The following is a 23,136-nucleotide window of genomic DNA, read 5'->3' on the forward strand; positions in this document are numbered from 1 at the left end:
GTCACCAGTGGGAAGTCAAGGTAGGATAAGACAGTGGCAGGATCCGTTCCCTACCGTGGGGGAAGGAACAGACCTGTTCCTCAGCAGCCATGGAAGACACCGTTTTAGGAAGTCACCGGCTACATGCCCTGGATGGAGAGAGGCACAAGGTGTTTTCTGGAGTCCATTGAGGAGCTGTGTATGCACACACAGGGGGCCCTCCCTACATGGTGAGCAAGTAGACCTTCAGGGAATCCAGTCTGGCTCTGCCCCCTGTCCAAGCAGGAGTTATTTAGTCCCACTGAGAGAGTCTGGAGGGTTTATATAATCCCACTGAAAGAGTCTGGATGAAGTGGGACATTGGAAGCTCAGGACCGAGGGGACTTGAAAATGACGCATGGAAGACCAGGCATTACCTGGGTTAGGTAAGCTGCCCTGAGGTGCCCAGCAGAGTGGTCTTCAAAATCCCCCAGGCAAGTTAATCACTGTCCTGCTCCCCCCAGAAGGAGCCAATGCCAGGTTCCACTTGCTTCTCACAACTCTGTTCGTTCCCATGAGCACCTGTAACCGCAGCAAAGGTGAGGGGAGCGTACTGTGTCGTCTTCCAGACTTAGAGCAGACCAGGGTGGACAGGGTCACAAATGTTACTAGGTGGACTGCTCATTCCGACTGCTCTGATGAGACAGTGGCTGTGACTGAAGGCCCGAGAAGAGTGGCACCTGCCCGGACCTCAGCCAGGACGGCAGACGGTGGCAAGGGAACCAATGCTGCTCTATAAAGCCATCCAAAATATGGCTTCTCTTGGGAGTCCCTTTCACAGACTGTATTCAAATGATCTAGACATTGCCTTTCTAAACCACTCAGTCTGTTTACGTGAATTTTATGGCAAACTTGAAAAGACCTGTTTATCTGGAAATGAAACACTTTTGAATTTGTATTGCAGTTACATGGTTTCTTTCTTTTTCTTGAGCTGTGACGGACTTCATGTAAGTGGCACCAAGCAGAAGTGTGTAACTCAGTGACCTCTACAGTGACCAACTCCCTGAAATGTCACCCTGGTCAAGACATAGGGGCCCCTCCCTGTCAACTGTGTCTCTCAGAGCATTGCTCAGCTTCTGTTAGCTTTACTTGTTATTAATCTAATGTACATTTTAATATAGTCAGGATAATCCCTTTACCTTCTACTTGTGTTTCTTCTGGTTTGTTCTTGCCTTGAATTCTGTTTCTAATGCAGTGTGTGTGTGTGTGTGTGTGTGTGTGTGTGTGTGTGTGTATTCCCACAAGCATATTCTCTCTTCCTATTGTAAGAGAACTTTTGTGATAGCTAATTTTGATTAAATGGTTAAGTCTAATTAATTCAGATCTATTTAATTGGATTAATAGACACATAAGGTGTTACTGAGACACACCATTAGGTGTGACTATGAAGGAATGTCCCAGAAGGTTTAACTAAGAAGGAGGAGCCACACTGATTGTGGGTGGCGCCGTACCCTGGACTCCAGCTCTGTCGAGAATGAAAAGGGAAACGTGAGCAGAAGAAAGGTTTTTACTTTGCTTTTCCCTGCTTCCTGACTGCCAGCCTGATGGAATGCATTGCCTCACTCTCCTGCCTGCCACAATGCCACTGTCACTGGTCTTGGTCTGTGAGTCAGGCATCCCTGAACCTTGAGCAAGGGCCAACCCCTCCCTCCATACATGGTTTCTGCCAGGTATTCTGTGAGTAGAGTAAGAAAATTAACCAGTACAGCTCTGCATAACTTAATCCTAGAAACAGAGGGGATGGACAGAGGGACAGAAAGAGACAGGGGAAGGAAGGAAGAGACAGTCAGACAGAGAGACACAGAGAGAGAAGGAACGACAGAGACAGAGATAGAGACAGAGGGAGGGAGAGAGAGAAAGAAGGAGAGAGAGAGCGTGCCCAGTATTACCACTGGGGTAATACTCCATGAGAGGCATGCCCAGTCTGTGTTAACAAGGATCTTCTTATTGAGGGTGTGGGGGTGTAATGGTCCGTCCTGTCCCTTTAGGAGACAAGCCCGACCCACTCCCTCCCCCACTCCGCTGAGGCAGGCACTTCTCCCCCACTTCTCACCCCCCCATTTCTCTTTCTCTTTCTCTGCCTCTTTATCCTCTTCTCCCCTTTTCCCTTCCCTTTCATAACCCACTAAATAAATAACCAGCCTCACTCTGCATGGCGTTCCTATCAGTCTGTCTCTCACCTGCCACAGCTGCAGCTCCTTGTGAGACTGGCTGCTCTGGCTTGGTCTCTCACCTGCCACGTGCCCCCTGCCTAGGACCTGCTGGCTCTTATGGCCACGTGCCTACTGCCCACTGCCACCACTCGGGGAACAGGGCCACTTTACTTTCACTGTTACAGGTGGTACCCCAGAGGCAGGGTGGGGTATGGAATAGTGTGAAACCCCCACTCTGGCATTTACTGGCTCTGTGGCTCAGAGAACCTCTTTGCCCCTGGTCCTGGATTTCTTCCTTTGGAAACACTGGGCTAATGCCACCCCTTCCTGTGAGTCACAGGAAGACGGCATGAGGTGACAGGTTGTGAGGCTGTTATGGATGGCAGCTCTTGGTGGAGCTAAGCCTTGGGCAGCACTGTCTGGTCTAAACCCTGACCTCAGGTAGACAGAATATCATGCCCACACTTGACATACGAGCTACTGGATTCTCAGAGGGCATATTTGAAGCTAGTCTCCTGAACTTTATAACTTGTATAAACGCAGCACTTCACCCGGGGCGCCCTGCCCAGGGGCTTCTCGGTTGATCTCTAGGGCAGCTAGCATGGTGGAAGCGTTGAAGTGTTACCACTTTATTGAAGTGAAATCGCTACTAGCATAAACCAGAAAACCATCAGGAAACTGGACCCAGCACTGAGACCCAGGTTCTTGCAGTCCCGACACGTGGTCTCCACCACTGCCGTGGTAGGAAACCGAGGAGGAGGACCCATCCCTGTGGATGGAAAAATAAAACGTTTACACAGTTCCACTGTTGTACTGGGACACAGGAGAAGACGGCAGCTTTTCACTCCCGAGAGAGGAAAGGGCCAGAGTGACTCCCGTGTCTTGCAGCCAGAGGTAGGAGTGGTCCCCAGGGACTCCTGGAAATGGAGAAGTGGGTGCTGGTGTGATAGCCAATAGGAAACTTGCTGGCCCATGTCTGGGATCAGAGGGACCCAAGATGCAAGCCTTCCTCTCAACGGTGGGTTATTTTGACAGTTGTAGAAGCCTCTCTTTCGTTTCTGCTTCTTGGCTTCACTCTGCAAAACACAGAACTCGGTGTCACAGCGGAGCTCAGAGAGTTCAGAGGCAGCCTTTTGTTCTAGATCTGGAGTGGAGGTTGCGCCAGGACAAGCACAGCACAGTTTTTGTTGTGGGTGGGAGAATGCAATTTGTAAGAAACATCTTGCTACTGAGCAGGCAGCTGCTGTCACCTCTACTGACAGCTCTTGGCCGACTGCCAGTCTGTCCTATCCCAGGGCTCAGCCCCTCCTGTCTATGCCCATTCCTGCTTCTATCCATTTGCTTCTGGTACTTTTCTGTCAATGTGCCCGATTTACCCTTGGCTCCCTAGCCCTAGCTTTGTTTTTCCTCTTCTCTTGTCGCTGAGGTTTCTAGACCCGTAGTCTGATGAAAACCTTGATTCCTACAGCATTTTGATCCTGCCGTGGCATTCTTTAGACCTCTCCCGCCCCTTTGAGTGGGTACCAGGGACATCACGTTTCCTCTTGCATCTTAAAGAAAGATCCTGGGTCAAAAGGATTCCGAAGGAAGAGCTCTGGCCACTGAGCAGGAGTGTGTTTCAGTGTGAGTGTGCCTGCTTTCTCACTTGTGATGTGGGCGGGCAATCTGCATGGTTTTGCTGTTGTTGTTGTTTCAAGAAAGGGTTTCTCTTTTTAGCCCTGACTGTCCTTGAACTCACTTTGGCCCTATAGACCAGGCTGGCCTCAAACTCAGAGATCTGCCTGCCTCTGCTTCCTGAGTACTGGGTTAAAGGCATGTCCCACCACCGCCCAGCGGGGTTCTTGTGCACAACTGAGTTACTTGTCAGACTCAAAATATTAAGTGGAAACTATTAGGTGAGAAGTTAGTGTTTACTTTTGGTGTGTGAATCCTGGAGACTCTCTGGGATTTGGTAGTGTGTGCTTTGTTTGTTTGGATTTGGTTTTGGTTTTAGCAGTTGGCTTTTGTTCTTTCTTTCTTTCTATTTTCTTTTCTTTTCTCTCCCTGGTCCAGACAAACAGATAATCAGGTTTTGGGTTTTTTGTTGTTGCTGCTGTTTTGTTTTGTGCTTGTTTTTGTTTTCTAAATCCTAGTTACCACATTCACCTTGTCTCTTACCCATTTCTCCATCTGTCCTTTGAAGTCCCCTTACGCTCTCTGGGCTTTTTAAATATTGGTGAGGCATTCACAGCAGAATTTACTGCTGGTATGAACTAAACTAAGCAGTTAAAATGCCAGTGTCCTTGGAAGATATTTTCTTCTCTTTAGTGGCCACATCTGCTACTAAAACTGCTAAAAGTAAGTTTCCCACAGAACTACTGAGATCCCTTCACCTCTTGACAATGGATTTTATTGACTAAGAAATCAATAAGAATTAGCACATTGAATCTGACTGCTCTGATAGATTCTTATTCTTGTTTCCTGATAAGGGGTCATGGGAGCCAGATTATTGCTCCTCACTGGTGGCTCCCTGCTCTCAGAATCGCTCCTGAACCTTAGAAGGGTGACTGGAGACTGTGGGGTACAGCCACATCCTCAGCAGGGATTGATGGCCAGACCTGCACTGGATGTCATCAGTCCTTGTTTCATGGTCCAGGCCTGGACCACTGCCCTCAACCGCTGCAGAGCATCCTGGTGACATCAGAAGCCAATCCCACATCCATGCATCCCCTGGCTTGCTCAGCCCCTGGCTCGTCAGCCCCTGGCTTCTCTCGCCTGCCTGCTTTCCTTCTTTTTTGTCCTTCCCTCCCACCCCCTGCCTCTGATCCCATTAACCTAGTGTCTCCTTCATGAGGAAGGAAAGATGCACATTTGCTTGAAACTCTTTGCAGCATCCTTTCTACACTGCTGGACCACATCCTCTCCTAGTGGTTTTCTAAGGCTTACATTACAAGTAAGCTCAAATATCATTTCAATGACAGTTGGTATTATTCAACTAAAAACTTATAAATATTGAAATTAAGAGCAATCCCTTCCAGGCTTTTCTTTTCCCCTCCCTTCTTCGTTATTGTCTTGAAAGTTCCGATCCATTTACATTAATCACTTAACTGGAACCCTAATAGAAAACACTCATCTGAAAAATTCTCTCTGACGTCTCTTCCCAATACATGTTTTTATCCAGGCTAATTTATTTTTAGGCTTAAGGAGAAAGCTTGAGAACTACCTAATTTCAGAGTTATGGGACACTATTTCCAAATTCTTCATTCAAGTGTTGAGGACTAGAGGCTAACTTTTTGTAAGTCTTTAAAGCACAGAACCATTCCAGAAAATAATCTGAATAATGCTTTTTCTGGGGGTGCCTTCCTTTTCTGTGGATTGACATCGGTGTAACCATTTGCCTCCAGCCCACGATTTTTGTTTTGCTACATGTCTGTATTTTGTACTCTGCCTTCTGGTACTTTCTACTTCCCAGATCATCAGTTTAAGACTTAGTTCATCAGCACCTGTCCTCAGTGGTCTTGTGCTCAGCAAGAAATATGTGTAGGTCAGCCAGGAACAAGGGGCTGTGCTTAGCAAGTCTGGGGGTTAACTGTCTAGTCTAGTACCTGGGCTGCAGGTTCCCTGTGCACAGATCATCCTCGTAGTCTCCAGAAGGCAGTTAAGGAGCGATTAGTAAGTACTGTACGTGTGTGGGAAAGTGTAGACAGGCTGCACTATTGCGCTGTCCACGCTCACACTGCCATCCTCCCTTGTCGCTTGCCAAGAGCATGTCTCACCCATTATGCAAATGAAGAGGTTGTTACTTACCTCCCTGGTTGGGTACTGGGGAACGCTGGCCTCCCCTCCTCTTTACAGTGAGGGTTTCCAAAGGGAGAAGTTGATACAGACTTAATGCTGCCCAGAGTTGTGAACGCAGGCAAGCCCGAGGGTGACAGGGTAGGACAAGGTGCCCTTCGAAGGCTCCTGTCCTAACTTCTAGCCAGGGTAACCCCTCCGCGGACTGGCTTTCAGTTTTAAAGTTCTACCAGGCGTGCCTCCGATTTTGACATTGTGACACATTGCTGTCACCTGCAAAAGTCACGCTCCAGTTCTATAGTCAAGTCTCAAGCAACAGCAAGGACAACAGCTACTCATAGTATCTCAATGAGTGTGTGATGCTGGGAGGGTCACATTCACAGCATGCAGCCCACGGACCAGAGGCAGACACAGAGTGAAAAGCAGGCAGGTTTCATCGTGGCATCCCAAGCCTGCATCCTGAGCAGACCACACAGCATCTTTCCCTGCTTCCCTCCTCACAAAATAGCCCGGATCTAACTCCTCTGTAGCACAATTTAAATTCACTATCTTGCGTAATTCAGGAAGGCAGGAAGCTGAAGAATACGTTTGATTTCTTGACCGTCAACCTGAGCCCCAGTCCCCGAGTTTAGGACCTGCCACATCCTAAGCATCTGCCCTTAGGGACCTTCGTACCGGGTTTTAGACTTGCTTGTGCAGATCTGCCCCACTCTGTATGGTCCCCACTTTTCCCGTCTCTAGCCACTGTTAGAATACACTGTGCTGATTGCTCACAAGCCTCCTTCTCCCTAAATTGTGTTCCCCAGTTGAGTCCCTGGTGCTCTGGAGTCCCCTTGGCCATATGGAGCATGTACTTAATTGTTACCGTGCTCTCTGGACAGAACAAATGTAACTGTCAGAGTGCTCAAGCTCTCAACACAGGTTAGTTTTACACAAGATGAAGGATTTAAATCATGTTGTAGAGGAGTTAGATCCGGGCTATTTTGTGAGGAGGGAAGCAGGGAAAGATGCTGTGTAGTAAGCTCAGGATGCAGGCTTGGGACACCCTTACTGCCCTCATGATGAGGAAATAAAGGTAACACACCTTTAAGTCAACCATGACTCTCATTGTGGGGAGCGCAACTGTCGTATTTGAACCCACTGAGTCATGGATTTCACTTCCTTCTCCTTTCTCCAGCCCTGGGGCTTGAACCAAGGGCCTTGCAACATCCTTGGCTAGTGTTGCCTCTGGTCACCCCTTCTCCCGAGTTTGTGCTCTGCCTTCCTGCAATACTGACTAGCTCAACAGTTGTTATCAGAAGAAGGAGAGGCAGATTGAAATGATCTCTATTTTTTTTTCCTTTTTGCCCCCTGCCGATTTTCTGTTTCCACGCCTCTGATTGATCCATTTGGAGCAAAATGGCGTGGGAATCACGTGGAAGCAGCTACTGCCTCTATAGCTTCAGTTGGTGGCTTCCACAGGTCTCAGGCCCTGTGGCTCCCTTCCAGATAGCTGACAGAGTCAAGGCCACTCCCAAGAGCACAGCGGCCCCACAGCGCCATCTTGTGGGCAATGAGCTCCACTGAGCCTGAACTGAGACCAAAATTTTGTCTGGGAAAAGCAGACAAAATTACATTCTGTGATAAAATGCAGTTAGCCAGACATACATATCCTATCTCTGGACTTAAATATGGAGAAATGTCTTTCCTTCCTGATTTACATTTATTTTTGATTGGAAATAATATTCTACACTTCAAAACAAAAATGTTCAATGGCCATTTGTGTGTTTTTTACGTTCATCTCTCAATAACATGACATCCTGTGGGTACCTCAAAGGTTTCAGCTTTAAAAATAAGACGGAAGTAGTGCAAAGTCTTGCTGCTAAAACGTGGTCACTTCAGAGTTTGTTACAGGCAGAATCTTGGAGCTGGAGAGGTGGCTCAGTGGTTAAGAGTACCCACTGCGGCCGGGCGGTGGTGGCGCACGCCTTTAATCCCAGCACTCGGGAGGCAGAGGCAAGTGGATCTCTGAGTTCGAGGCCAGCCTGGTCTACAAGAGCTAGCTCCAGGACAGGCTCTAGAAACTACAGGGAAACCCTGTCTCGAAAAACCAAAAAAAAGAAAAAAAAAAGAGTACCTACTGCTCCTGCAGAGGACCAGGGTTTGGGTCCCAGCACCCACCTTGGTGACTCCAGCTCCAGAGGCTCCAATGGATGCTAGGCATATGCATGGCACACACACATACATGCAGGCTAATACTCATCAACACGAAACAGTCTGAAACAACTTCCAGTGCCTCTCCAGATGGCTGGGCCAGACCATCGGGGTTAGTACCAGCTCGGGTGACTCCAACGTGCCTGAGTCTGAGCGGCAGAGGTGACAGGAGCTGGATGGACACCTGTGTCCCTGCTTCCGTGATTATCCTTCCTCGGTGTTGGTGGTCCAACATGTTGAGAACTTGGCCTCTGTCTCCTTCCTCCTCCACAGCCCAGCTGGTGAGAAGGGACTGGATTTATAGGGTGCTTCCTGGTGAAAACCCTATCGAAATGTAAGCAAACTCGGGAGGGAAACCTCACCATTTTATGAGGTGTCGGAGAATCTTTTATATTAACCATGTTGCATCAGACACAAATATTCAAATGTAGCCATGTGTCATGCTGCAGATAGTCACCAGCCTATTGTCCACCTCATCTTTGGTTGTTGTTGTTGTTATTGTTGTTGTTTTCAAGTCAGGGTTTCTCTGTGTAGCTTTGGAGCCTGTCCTGGAACTGGCTTTGTAGACCAGGCTGGCCTCGAACTCACAGAGACCTTCCGGTCTCTGCCTCCCGAGTGCTAGGATTAAAGGCGTCTGCCACCACCACCCGGCATCACCCCCATCTTTTAAAGGGCTGATCAGGACAGTAGTTTCCCTAAAGTTTAAAAGAGTAAAATTACATTTAAAAATGTTTATTTTTACAAAGGAATATTAGGCTTATTTTACTGCTTACCAGTAGCTCAGTAATAAAAGGTTGTTTATATGATGATCTTTGTGCTAATTACTAACCTTGTACAAGTTATGTGTCAGGATCCTGTTTGTTACTTCAGTCTGTTCTTTGACAGTTTCGTGCATGTATGTAATGTATTTGGACTGCTCTGACTCCCATCCCAGCTCTCATCTTCCTCCCTTCTCTATCCAAGTTTCATTCCCTACCAATCTCTTCCCCAGGCTCATGTTTTTTTGTTTTGTTTGTGTATCTCTGGGCTTGACTATGGCCTTCTGCGTGGCCTTGGTATTGCAACTATCCACTGGGGTCTGGCGGGCTCTCCAGAGGGTACATAACTGGAGTAAGTAGTCCCCCTTCCCATTCCCCAGCCCATACTTAGCCTGTAGTTGAGCAGTAAGGTGTGGAGTCCCATGAGCATCCATGTCCCTGCCCGTCCACAGATGATTGTTGCACAGGACCAGTGCAAATAATTGTGGCTGCTCTAAGTTCATGCTTACACTGGCTGTGTGGTGTGTAGAGGATGGGACTTCTCTGTCCTCCTCCCTACTTCCCAGCTCCTACATTCGTCCTGTCCCCTCTTCTGCAGTGTGCCAGGAGCTGTATAAATGACTTGTTTAGAACTGCACCCTCGTCTTCGCTTCTTCTCAGCATCTTACTCAACACGAGTCTAGGAGACCCTTCCACATTTGCTGTGCTGGGGCCTCAGAGCAACCCTGTTGCGCCCAGGAAGGAGCCCAGCAGCTGCTCAAGGATGCCAGCTAATCACTAATTAGCTCTCAGCACACTCTGAACAGAAGGCTGGTGTCCTTCACGCTAATCGTGCTGTTTATGGTAATCGGGTTATCTGCATCATTAGTATCTCAACATAGCTACATGAAGACTCGCTAATGTATATCAAATATTCATCAAGGAAATCGGCTCCTGCTGGGTGTAAGCTCCTTTGGTAGTCCAGAGAGACTGAAGTAGACAAGGTCGCTCACGGCTTAAAAATACAAATACCTCTACCTTGAGATGGGGGTCAGGTGGAAGGAAGGGAAAAAACAGCGGCAAGATACAACTAGCTTATCCCTGCCCACAGTTTAAATGGAAAGCACACAATGAGAAGCCATTGGGCAATAAGTAAGTAACATTTTATGGAAACATTATTTAATATTGATAAGAGAGACTGTCTTAGTTAGGGTTACCATTGCTGGGATGAAACACCATGACCAAGTGGGGTTTATTCCAAAAGCAAGGAAAAGTTTGAGTTCACGTAACTCTTCCACAGCACTGTCCATCATCACACGGAGTCAGGACAGGAACCCAAACAGGGCAGGAGCCTGGAGGCAGGAGCCAACGCAGAAGCCATGGAGAGGCGCTGCCTCCTGGCCTGCTCCGCACGGCTTGCTCAGCCGGGACCCCCAGCCCTGGGTCGGCACCACCCTTAGTTTATTGACTCATATCAATCACTAATTTTAAAAATGCCCTACATACTTGCCTATAGCCTGATTTTTATGGATGCAATTTCCCAATTGAGGTTCTGCTCAGATGACTCTAACTTATGTCAGGTTGGCAAAAACGAGGCAGGACAGATAGGAACATCTGTATGAACCCTCAGGCCCCACTGGCTCGTGTTCGCCAAGAGATAACACTGTCAGGAAACAGTGAAGTGAAGTGCTGAGACCAGCTTACTGTTCCTTTAGCTGTGGAACTAAGATGTACAAACTCTCAATACAAATTAGGTTAGAGTCTTAAAATGTCTCCAATTCATAAAATTAAGGACATTACTATATATAGTAAAATTGTACAATTTTCTTTCTGTTTAACTAATTGCCATTAGTGATGTTGGTTTCTAACCATTAAAGATGATTCAGAAGGTTAATTCCTCAAAATCATTTTCTTTAATGTTAAACTGTAATTGTAAGAATGGATAATACAGCTAATAATATAATAATACAAGTATTATAATAGAATGCGTTGTAGTAATCATAGCAGATTCCTGTGGGTAGCAACCACTCCTGCCTGTACACACAGCCCTCCTGTGTACACCTGTGAGCCCTCCTGTGTACACCTGTGAGCCCTCCTGTGTACACCTGGTGGCACTCTATAAAAATTATAGAGTGCAGGAGCCACAACTTCACATCTCTATTCTGTTTGTCTTCTGATACTTTCTTTACCTTAAAAATTTCCAAGTCAGTGAAAAGTTACTAGATTTAAAGACAGCAGCGTAGTGTGCATCTGGAGCCATGTTTGTCGGTGTGTTTGCATTTGTTTCCTCCTGACTCCTCCCACCCTTTACAGCCCAGGAAAAGTCAATAGTAAAATGACAGGAGGATCAAATCTAGGTGAAAGCCTTATTATGTGTGTGTTCATGTGTGCACACATGTGTGGAAGCCAGAGGACAACTTGCGTCTCTCCTTTTGTACTCAGATCACTAGCCTTGGCAGCAGTCATCTCTACCGTGATCTGCTTTGCTGTCCATCTAGGACAGTTCATTTTGGTGCAGTGCTCCAACTAGTATGTGTTCCCACAGTCATTCAATCAGTGGTCACACTGAGGACATCCACTTTGTCCCCAGCTCTAATCCATCCATCCATCCATCCATCCATCCATCCATCCATCCATCCATCCACCCAACCCACCCACCTATCCATCCACCTACCCATCCATCTGTCTACTACATCTGTCCACCCACCCTTCCATTCATCCATCCACCCATCTACCCATCTACTCACCCACCCATCCATCCATCTGACCATCCGTCTGTCCGTCTGTCCATCCATCCATCCATCCATCCATCCATCCATCCATCCACCTACCCATCTATCTATCTACCCATTCATCCACCCATCCATCCATCCGTCTGTCCATCCGTCTGTCTGTCCATCCATCCACCCATCCACCTACCCATCCATCCATTATTCAATCTATCCACCCACCCCACCCACCTATCTACCCACCTACCCACCCATCTATCTGCCACAACCATGCAGCCACATATCTATCCAGTCATCCCTCCCTCTTTGTAGCAATAATGGCTCACAAGTTCTTTCTATTGATTTTTTATTCATCATTCTCATTATTTGTTTCTATGCTCCATTCTTCCTCAGTCTGCTCATAATCTGTCCTACCAGTGTCACTCTGTCTCTGGCATGACCACATCTGTTTCCCAGTATCATTTATTCCTTATCCCTTACCATGGCTATGTAGATTCAAACATAACTACACTGATATTAATACCCTAGCACATCTTCATTCAAGTTAACACCCAAATACCACATTTTATTATTGCAACAAATATTTTTTTAAGTTGCTGCTTTGTCCCTGTTTCTGATTACTCACGGTCCAGTAGGAAACCAGGCTACATTGGTCTTCAAAATGTGCCACACTAAATTATGATAATAGCGAGTTATGTGCTCCACGGAGCACAAGAGAAGAGCTTTCTACCCCACTGTGTCATTTAAGGACTCCAAGCAGAGTTACCAACTCCTGGGCCTGAGAGATAAGTGAGAATCCACCTGGGGAAGTAGCATAATGTTCCAGGCCAAGGAAATACATGTCCCCACTAGGGTTAAGTGCGTTAAGTCCAGTCAGTGTTTCTGAGCGTGTGTTGGAGGAAGGGTGTGATGGGGGAGGGTGGGTTAGAGACAAGAGGCTGGGGGAGGGTTGTTGCTGGAGCTTTTTAATGGCTGCTAGAGATCAGATCCAACTGTGTCCCACAGGCAATAGTATTCAAGCTTGGCTAGCCACATGTTCTCATCTCCTGGTTGTGGGGGGGGGGGAGCTGTCAGAAATATAGCAGCACAGCCCCAACCCAGACTACTCCTCAGGACCACCGGGGGCACGCAGTGAGGAGCTATGGGGCCGTACATTTCAGTTTCAGACCTGGCTTCTGGGGAAACGATCACAAATACAGGCATCACAGGACACAGAGCCAACCCTGGAAATGAAGATCTTAAGAGATTCCTTTTATCTTATAGGATTTTGAACTCAACAACGAACTCAAAATGAACGTTCTAAACTTACTGGAAGAAGTTTTACGAGACCCAGACCTTCTTCCTCAAGAAAGGAAAGCCACAGCAAACATCCTGAGGTAAAGGCCAGTGCAGCTGCTGATGGAGTTACATCCACTGGGCTCTGCTCGTGGAAAATGGGTTCTATCGGGCCAGAAGGATACGTTTGAGACCTTTCTAAGCACCCGAGGTTGTATGCTCAGCAGCGAGGCTGTTCTATCTTCTGCTTTGTGGGGACAGTTTGGGATCTGCTGTGCAAGGAAGGCTTTGGACTATAGGCTTAAACTGTGTGGGGACGATATCTGAGGAACCACAGGGTGAAAGAGGGAGAGCTTGGATTCCTGACATGAATCCAGCCAGCAGCCTGGAGAGGCTTTTCATTCTGCTTGTGAGGACTAATTAGGAATCGCCAGCTTACCTTAGAGCAGGATGGTAGTGTTTCTTTGAGAGAGGTGGCATGCCTGTAGTTATACAAGATCCTCAGCTTGTTGCTTTGGTCCTGGCAAACTGTTCTGTTCAGTTCCTGTCTTAAGTTCTCCATGTCAGATACACTGATATGTGTGTGAGGAAGGCTTGGACTTGGCGGGCCCTACTAGAAAATTGTATTTGTCCGTAGTTGTGATGCCCAGCATTCACACACTGTCTTATGGTGTCTTTAACTGATGGGGGGGCTAATATTTTCTCTGGGTCACTCTACATGAAGAGTGCGTCCATCACGGGTCTCATGGGCATGCGTCAGTTATGGCTACTCAGCTCACCCATGGGCACATCTTCTGCCCCTACTCGAGGGTGGGAAGCCTGACATCTATCTGGTAAGGCCCATTACTGCCTCACTGTTCTGGTTTTCAATTCTTCCTTCACTTACAGCCTGAAAGTGACATTAGTTTTAGCCAAACATGTTTGTATTGTGTCTTGGTGTAATTAATTATATAGAAAGCATATGTGGAGAGGAATTCATTCAGCTCAGTTCCTCCCAAATGTAGCAATGCCAAACTTGAGCCTGTGGTAATTTAACAATTGTACCATACGTCATTCTTATCCCCCATTAAGTTCCCAAAGCCAGACCATCGTGATCTAGAAGCAGCTAGAAGTCTAATTGTGTTCTCCATTGGAAAACTGACATGTTCAAGTCCTGACATCTCCTATCCCAAAATATGACCCTGTTTGTGAATAGCATCCCTGAAGATACAGACAACTAAGTTAGGGACTGTGACAGGTGTCATTTTAAGAAGATGGCCATGGAAGATAAACATATGGAGAATATCATGTATGGGTGGGGATGGAAATTGCAACTATGTAACCACAAGACAAACACCAGGGATTGCTGGCAGAGCACATAAAGCTAGACAATGCAAGGAAATGTTTCCTTGAGACCTCAGGGATGCACACCCCTGCTGACGTTTTGACCATTGACTTCTGTTCCAGAATTATATACAACTCTGTTGTTCTTGGTTGCCTACTTGGTGGTTTTTTGCAAGGGCAGCCTAGAAAATTCTGTATTTCCCATTCTATAAAAACATCTATATTAATTCTGCCAACCCATGAGTATGGGTGATCTTTCCGTCTTCTGCTATCTTTTTCAGTTTCTTTCTTCAAAGACTTAACATTTTTTAATAATACAGGTCTTTCACTTTTGTGGTTAGAGTTAACCCAAGATATTTTATATTATTTGAGGCTATTGTTGAAGGTGTTTTTCTTCTGAAAAACATGTTTTCTTCTGAAAAAATAATGTTTTTTCTCAGTCCATTTGCCACTTGGGTGTAGGAAGGCTAAGTGTTTATCAGCTGTAGGAGTTTCCTAGCAGAAATTTGAGGGTCACTTATGTATACCATCATATCTTATACAGATAAAATCCTTTGGCTTCTTCCCTTCTAGTTTGTATTCCCTTCATCTTCTTCAGTTGTCTTCATGCTCTAGTTAAGACCTCAAGCACTATATTGAATAGGTATGGAGAGAGTGGACAACCTTTTCTTCTTCCTTACTTTAGTGGAGATGTTTTGAATTTCTCTCAATTTAAGTTGATGTTGGATTTGGACTTGCTGGAACCTGCCTTTATTATGTGTAGGTATGTCCCTTGTATCCCTTCATGATAAAAAGTTCTGGAAGTATTAGATCAAGGTGTATCAGGGTGATTATAGCCACATAAAATAAATTGGATGATGTCTCTTTTGTTTCTATTTTTGAATAATTTGAGGAGTATTGGCATTAACTCTTCTTTGAAAGTTTGGCAGAGTTCTTCACTAAAACCATCAAACCTTGTTTTTTTTTTCCTGGTTGGGAGGCTTTTAATGACTACTTCTATTTCATTAATTATTGTAGGTCTGTTTAAATTGGTTATCTGATATTGATTTAATTTTGTTAATTAACATGTATAGAGAGATTTAGGTTTTCCAGTTTGGAGGGGCATGGGTTTTTAAAGTATGTCCTTATGATTCTGGATTCCCTGGGTGTCTGTTGTTTCTAATTTTGTTGCTCTGTTTTCTCTCTACTTTTTAGCTAATTTGGCTAAGGATTTGTCAATCTTCTTGAGTTTTCTCAAAGAACCAAGTCTTTGTTTTATTGATTATGTCCACTTTTTGTTTGCTTGTGTTCTATTGATTTCAGCTCTGAGTTTGATTATTTCTTGTCATTTATTCCTTTGGGGTATTGTTTATTTTTGTTCTAGAGCTTTCAGCTGTGCTGCTAAGTTACTAGTATGAGAGTGTTTTTAAAATTTTTTTAATTAAAAACTTTGTTTTTAATGTAGGCCTTTAGTGCTATGAACTTGCCTCTTAGAACTGCTTTTACTTTGTCCCATAGGTTTGGGTATGATGTACATTAATTTTCATTTATTTCTACAAAGTCTTTCATTTCTTTATTAACTTCTATCTTAATATCTTTATTAACTTCTTGACCATTTTATATCTAATAGTGAGGTGTTCAGTTTCCACAGTTTTGTTAACTTTCTGTTGTTTCTGTTGTTGACACCCAGTTTTAATCTGTGTAGGTCAGATAGGATGCAGGGTTATTTCAATTTCCTTGTATCTGCTGATGCTTCCTTTCTGTTTACATATGTGGTCAATTTTGGAGAAAGTTCCATGGCATGCTTAAAAGGTATGTTCATTTCTGTTTGGGTGAAATATTCTGAAAATATCTGCTGAGTCCATTTTGTTTATGATGTCAGTTATCCCCAAGGTTTCTCTGTTCAGTGTTTGTCTGGATGACCCATCTGTTGTCAAGAGTTGGGTACTTAAGCCATCACTATCACTGTGTGAGGGCCAATGTGTTATTTAAGCTGTAACGGTGTTTATTTTACAAATTTTGTTCCCCCATGTGTTTGGGCATAGTTATTAAGAATTGCAGTTTCCTCTTGATGGATTTTTTATTTGATGAATATGTAGTGTCCATTCCTATTTCTTCTGGTTAATTTTGATTTAAAGTCTATTTTGTCAGACTAAAACGGCTACATGGATTTGCTTTTGGTTCCATTTGCTTGGAATATCTTTTTCCACCCTTTATCCTGAGATGATGTCTATCCTTGATGATGAAAAGTACTTTTTGGAAGCAATAGAAGGATGGATCCTGTTCACATCCATTCTGTTAGTCTCTGTTTTTTTAATGGGAAATTGAGACTACAGATGTTGAGAGATATCCATAAGCAGTGTTTTGATTCCTGTTATTTTTGTTGTTGTTCAGGGTGGTGGTGATGTTGTGTGTGTGTGTGTGTGTGTGTGTGTGTGTGTGTGTGAGAGAGAGAGAGAGAGAGAGAGAGAGAGAGAGAGAGAGAGAGGATATGCTTCCCCTCTTTTGATTTGCTGGTCTGGTATTATTTATTCCTTGTGATTTCTTGGGTGTGGTTAATCTCTTTAAGTTGGAGTTTTCTTTCTAGTGCCTTCTGTAGCTCTGGATCTGTAGACAGATACTGCTTGAATTTGGTTTTCTTGTGGAATGCCTTTCTTCATCCATGGTAATTGAAAGTTTTATTGGGTATAGCAGTCTGGGTTGGCATCTAAGGTCTCTTAGAGTCTGTAGAACTCTGTCCAGAATGTGACTTTTAGAGTCTCCATTGAGAAGTCAGGTATTATTCTAATAAGTCTCCTTAATCTTTTACTTGGTTATTCTCCCTTTCGGTTTCTAATAGTCTTTCTTTGTTCTGTATGTTTGGTGTTTTGATTATTATGTACTGAGGGGACTTTCTTTTCTGGTCCAGTCTGTTTGGTGTTCTGTGCGTTTCTTGTAACTTGATAGGCATCTCCTTCCTTAGGCAAAGGAAATTTTCTTCTATGATTTTGTAGGAAATATTTTCAGTGCATTTGACCTGGGTTGCTTTTCCTTCCTCTATTCCTATTATTCTTAGATTTGATCTTTTCATAGTGTCCAAGATTTTCTGAATATTTTGTTCTAGAATACTTTTGGATTTACCATTTTCTTTGATGGAAGTACTCCTTCCTTCTATCATGTCCTCAGTGGATGAGATTCTTTTGTCTATTTCTTGTACTCTTGCCTCTGAGACTCCTGTTTGAGTTCCTATATTTTTCATTTCCAAATTTCCCTCAGTTTGGATTTTCTTTATTGATTCTTTTCTACTTCCAGGTCTTGGACTCTTTTATTCATTTCCTTCCACTGTTTGTTTGTGCCTTCATAGACTTCTTTCTTTTCTTTTAACTTTTATGACATCTTGACCTCAGTTTCCCTTCCCTCCACTCCTCCTACTCCCTTCCCCCTATCTCTCCTCTCCCCAAGATCATGGCCTAACAGGATTCAATTAAAGGCTGGGCACAAACCTTCATTTCACAGCTCGACATGGCAACCCATTGGGAGGAAAAAGGTCTCAAGCACAGGCAAGAGTCAGAGACATCTCTCACGCCCATCATTGGGAGTCTCACAAGAACATCAAGCTACACAATTGTATGTGTTTGTTACTTCAGTTTCTGTGAGCCCCTATGAGCCCTGCTAAGCTGATTCTATGGCCTCTGTTCTCATGGTTCCTTGACAACCCCTCCTTCAACTTCTGTAATCCTTCCTCCCTCTCTTCTTCAGGGTTCCCTGGCTCTGCTTAATGTTTGGCTGTAGATCTCTGCATCTGCTCCTATTGGTTGTTAGATGACACCCCTCTGGTGACAGTTGTACTAGGCACTGATCTTCATAGTTTTATTCATTTCCTCTATAAGGATCTCTATCATATTTCATAAAGGCTATTGTAAGGTCTTTGTCTTGTGTTTCAGCTAAGCATCAGTTCTCACAGCTTACTGTGGTAGGTTTGTTGGACTCTGGTAAAGACACATTATCCTGGCTGCTGTTGATTGTGTTTTTACACTGGGATCTAGGCATCTGGGTATGGGGAAACTGCAATTCTTGGTGCTGATATCTGGTCTTGTTTTCGTTGGGTGAGTATTTTGTTCCTTGTCTTCTGTTTCCACTCTGGTTCTTAGGAGAGTGTGGTAGCTGCATGCTGTCTGATAGGAAATTCTTTTGAGATTCTGATAGGTGTGACCCCTGAAGTTTCCACTTAAGATTTGATTCTAGGTGTTGGGAGCTGATACTTAGGAATAAGGATGAGCTAGGTGAGAGGCCTGAGGTGTTCCACAGGCTGGAGAGAAGCAAGTCTTCCTCCAGGATCTCCTTAGTCCCTTAGGGATCAGAGCAAAGAGTGGGGAGCGATCACAAAAGGCCTTCTGCTGCAGAGCTGGGGCTGGGGTGTGAGACTGGGTGTGGAAGAGAGGAGGGAGAGGGAAGAGCTAAAGCTCACCTGCCTGCTTTGCTGATAGGCTTTTTGCTTCTCTGCCAGGCTTGGCTGCTGGGTTCCGGGGGATGCGTGAGGGGAGGGGTTATAATGAAAGATCTGTGAGACCCATTGGGGATGGGGACTGCGCGGGGAGGGAGGCTGCATCAGGCGGTCTGCTACAGAGCTGGGAGTAAGACTTGAGGACTGGATTTGGAAGAGGGGGGAACAGGTGAAGATCTGCAGTTAGCCTAGCTGCTTCCCTATCCAGAGTCTTTAACAATTTCTATGACTTTAATTGCCCTGCCCAGCAATAAAGAAAGAAAGAGAGCCAACTTTAGTCTCCCCTGGGACAAGCTTTATGACTTGAAACTGCTTAAGTGGTTTAATGCTCAGACTGTGTGCTAAAACTTAGAATGCTTGGCCCAGATAGCAAGGTATAAAATGAAATTCCCACTTGCTGTAATTCTCCTGATTTGGAATTTCTGTAAGATATATAAAACGTCTTCCTACTCTGAAAATGGTGTCTTGGGTATTAATTAACTCTTGTATCATTTATTCATCTAAACACTGAAATATCGGCTTTTTTTTTTTTTTTTTTGAGTTTGGGATGCACACTCAAAGAACAAGATGATCACCTGCCTGCTCCTGTGCTATGTTCTTCCAAGTTGTGCCCACGAGCTGAGAAGAGAGTGCACTGTCTCTCTTCTGCTTCAGTGGACAGTGTGCAAAGGCTAGAGGAACACGAGTGGGGGGGCTAGAGGAACACATGTGGGAGGGGCTTAGAGGAGCAAGTGGGAGGGGCTAGAGGGTCATAGGTGGGAGGGGCTAGAGGAGCAAGGGAGGCCTAGAGGAGCATGAGTGGGAAAGGCTAGAGGAGCACGGGTGGGAGGGGCTAGAGGAGCAAGTGGGAGGGGCATGTGTGTGTCACAGAGTCTGTTGTACCTCACAGCCTCACACACCTGAACCCCCACACTTCCTAACCACAGAAAAAAGACCCCCACATTGCCACTTACGAGCATGACCATCTTCTCTTACTCAGAGATTGTTTTATCCATTTCCTTATAGAGCTCTTTCACAAGATGATCAAGATGACATCCACCTAAAATTAGAGGATATAATTCAAATGGTAAGTTCAGTCACAGAATCCTTGAGGTGAGCAAACTCATGCGACCAGCTTTGTGGCTGACCATGTATCTGCCTGGGAAGCTGTACAAGAAGGGCCTCACTCAACACAGGATCCAGCAGCTGGTTGGGGACGTACATATTGACTTTCACAGTTGAGTTTGCTGCAGTTTCTTTCTGACCTAGACCCTAGTAGAGGCCTTCACGCTCCACAGATGCACTGTGTTTCACTCCTTCACCATCTCTTGCAGACAGACTGTCCAAAGGCCGAATGCTTTGAGACGTTGTCAGCCATGGAGCTGGCCGAGCAGATCACTCTCCTGGACCACGTCGTCTTTAGAAGCATCCCCTACGAGTGAGTGCCCTGTCCTCTAGCAGGAAGTAGCTAGCCTTAAAGCTGCCATTATCTCTAAGGCACACAGGTGTGTGCGTGCACTCGCCCATGCTCAGGGATGTTGAGTCTCCATCTCTTGGTGCTTTAGAATGCTTGAAGGTCTCTTGGGCCCAGTTCATGTTGAGCGCATTGACTTGGAGATCCTTGAGATGATCTCGGTTTGTGTTTCTTCTATACGTAATAAGGTTACCATGACTGTTGATTTCTCTGCATTTTCCCATCTTCAAATTACAGAATGTCTAAAGCCATATGGGAAGCTTGTAGAAAATGTATTCTCAGAGAGAGCATGCTTGTGAAATTCCAATTTTGGTAGGTTTGGTTGAGGTCCAGAAAATTGTCTTTTCATGAGAATCCCAAGTTCAGAGGAGCCCGAAGCTTCAAGCTGAGAAGCGGTGACCTACAGTCAATGCTTTAGCAAGTTAACGCGTTCTACTGAGCTCAATGACTGTGGTCCTGCTGCTGTCCTGCTTCTTCATTTTCCCCTATGTACAAAGGGGGAGCTCTTTAAGCCTCCAGCAATCACACTGACTTGAAAGATCCTTAAACAGATCTTTGTTTAGAGAAATACATTATCCATGAACTGGTAACCACACTGAAAGTGTGCAAGGACTGGGCAAGACACAGGAATGGGATCCTTGTCAAGCATAGGACATCCCTGGTGAGGGAAGAGAGAGGTCAGAGCAGATGGGCAAGACAGTTTAGACCAGTGCTGTCAGAGAAGCATGAGGGGAAGTGCCCAAGAACACTCACGTAGACTGTGCTTTTATGCATTCCGTCTTCTCTTCTTCCTGGCTTCCCTGAATTTGTAGACCAACCCAGGCACATGGAACTGTTGAAATAGGAATCTGGCTCATTGACTATTCAAATGAATCCAGTGACATCCTGAAAACTTAGGATAGGAAACACAATTTCCCTTCCACCACCGCCCTGTCACCTTCTCACTGCCACCCAGAGCTTTGAAGGTGGGCCCTGGCCTTCTCTGCTAGAGAAAGAGCCAAGAAAGAATCCCATGGTGGCTCTTGCGGTGGAACCTTCCTGGGAGTCTTCTCCCTGTGCCCCTGCATGCCTGAAACTTCTATCAGTTATTTCCAGCTGGGGAACTGTGTCCACACTTCTGTGTCTACCTGCAGAACCGTAGCCAAGAGCAACAGCAACAGCAGCAAGGGACAATAAATCTTGCAGGGGGGTCCAGCCAACACTTCTGCATTAGAAATGTATTAGAATGATTTCATTTCACACTGTTTTCTAAATGCCTGCACAAAATAATTCCCACGCACCCTCTCTCAACTGCCACATGCATATTGAGATCTAGTGACCCGCTCCTGAATAAAATGACTCACCAGGGAAGACATCAGAAGACTCTCCTTCCACCAGGCTCAGCATCCCAACCTTGAAAACTTCCGTTCTTAGAGAAAACAAGAGCAGAGAAGGATTCCATTCTAATGAGCAGTTTTGGGTCAAAATAGATCTTCTGGAATCTTGAAAGATACATCTAGAGATTAACGCAGAGGAAATCACCACAAGAGTGCCGAGTTGGTGGTTACTTCATCCCTCTTATGTTGGCAGCGTTTTGAATTTCAGAGAAGCCTTTTATTGAGACAACATTCCAAACACTAGAGACTGAAAAATCGTTTTCATCTTGGCAGTAAGTGATGGGATGCTAGGCCAGGAATGAGCTGCCGTTCCGTAGAGATGATCTGTGGAAACAGGAGGGAGGAGGGTAAATGATGTCCCCGGAATATTAATTAAATGTACCCGTCTAATCTGCATAACTCTGCAAGGTCTATTCGCCTTCTCTTACAAACATCACTGATTTTGTGTTTTATTCTCAACTTTCAGAGAGTTTCTTGGGCAGGGCTGGATGAAGCTGGATAAAAATGAAAGGGCCCCTTACATCATGAAAACCAGCCAGCACTTCAATGAAGTGAGTAACGGGTACCCTTGTGGGCTTTAGGCTTCTCTAGAACAAAGCAGCTGTGGCACGGTGGATGTAGCTCAGCGGAGAGGCACTTGTCTACACATGCACGAAACCCTGGGTTTGATCCCCAGAAAAGAAATAAACTCCGTCATCACTATTTATACAGGGCTGATTGAATAGCAAGCTTAAATCTCTAGACATAAGATAATTTCCAGACATAAGAGGTCTCGTTTTGATGGTTCCCAGGTCTTGTGAGTATCCAATCAGGTGTAAAATGTTGTTATTATTTTTATTATAATCACTATAAGCTTAGTCACAGACTGAATGAGTAGTGTATATACTGACCCCTGGTGGTGGCAATAAGATTGCATCAGTGTGATGTCCTAAATTACAGGCTGACCTTGGGAGGGACTTCTTACAACACTAGCTCATTGAAGCAGTGGTAACCACTGCCAGGCTCCAGCAGTAAGATGAGGAGTTGATTTTATATCCAGTTGCTCATCTGTTCTGTTGGAACAGACTTAGTCTTGTGAGAGAATAAGTAACAGCCGTAGAGGTGGCTTCGGGGCTGTCTGGGCAAAGGGAAACTTCCTTTCCAGTTTCAGTACAGATTAATACAAGGAATAGTGAGGGTTTGTATATGAGCAAAGGAATTTCACTGACAAGTTAGCAGGTCAACTAAAACCAGGGTACCAAATCAGCAGTATAGAGTCCCAAGATAGAGCCCTGCACAGGGTCCGCTCAAAATTCACGGATGCTAAGTGAAGGTGTAATGTGAGGAACGTACTTCATTACCTGGGCTATACATATGGGCACTCCAATTGAAGACTCCACCCCAGGCTCCACACGTCTCCCACACTAGGATAGCCTTGTGCTCTAAACAACCCCGTAGCAATGATGAGCCTCCTTCGGGAGCTTCTAATGTGGGTAGTGGCATCACCATGTCTTTGGCCAGACAGGAATCTACAAGACACCTGTGTTTCCCTCCTGTCCCCTACTCACGACTTCCTGTCTCAGTAAATGAGCACAGGTGTGAAATTGGAATTCACGGCAGAGCAGAGGACCTGATGGCCTGATGAGAAGACAAGGATGACTGTC

At 45.3% G+C, this 23,136-nt stretch overlaps 1 protein-coding gene across 5 annotated transcripts in view; it reads left to right on the top strand.

Moving 5' to 3' along the window:
- Rasgrf2 (Ras protein specific guanine nucleotide releasing factor 2) overlaps nt 1-23,136 on the top strand; it is a 214,846-nt gene that overhangs the window by 183,321 nt on the left and 8,389 nt on the right. For all 5 annotated transcript variants that reach the window (XM_038323695.1, XM_038323697.1, XM_038323698.1 and 2 more), the window contains 4 exons: nt 12,868-12,980; nt 19,670-19,730; nt 19,978-20,081; nt 21,960-22,044. In XM_038323695.1, coding sequence (XP_038179623.1) covers nt 12,868-12,980; nt 19,670-19,730; nt 19,978-20,081; nt 21,960-22,044 — 363 coding nt within the window. The remainder of the gene's footprint in view (nt 1-12,867; nt 12,981-19,669; nt 19,731-19,977; nt 20,082-21,959; nt 22,045-23,136) is intronic.

Source organism: Arvicola amphibius, chromosome 3 (genome assembly GCF_903992535.2).
Source record: "Arvicola amphibius chromosome 3, mArvAmp1.2, whole genome shotgun sequence".
Classification (NCBI taxonomy): Eukaryota; Metazoa; Chordata; class Mammalia; order Rodentia; family Cricetidae; genus Arvicola; species Arvicola amphibius.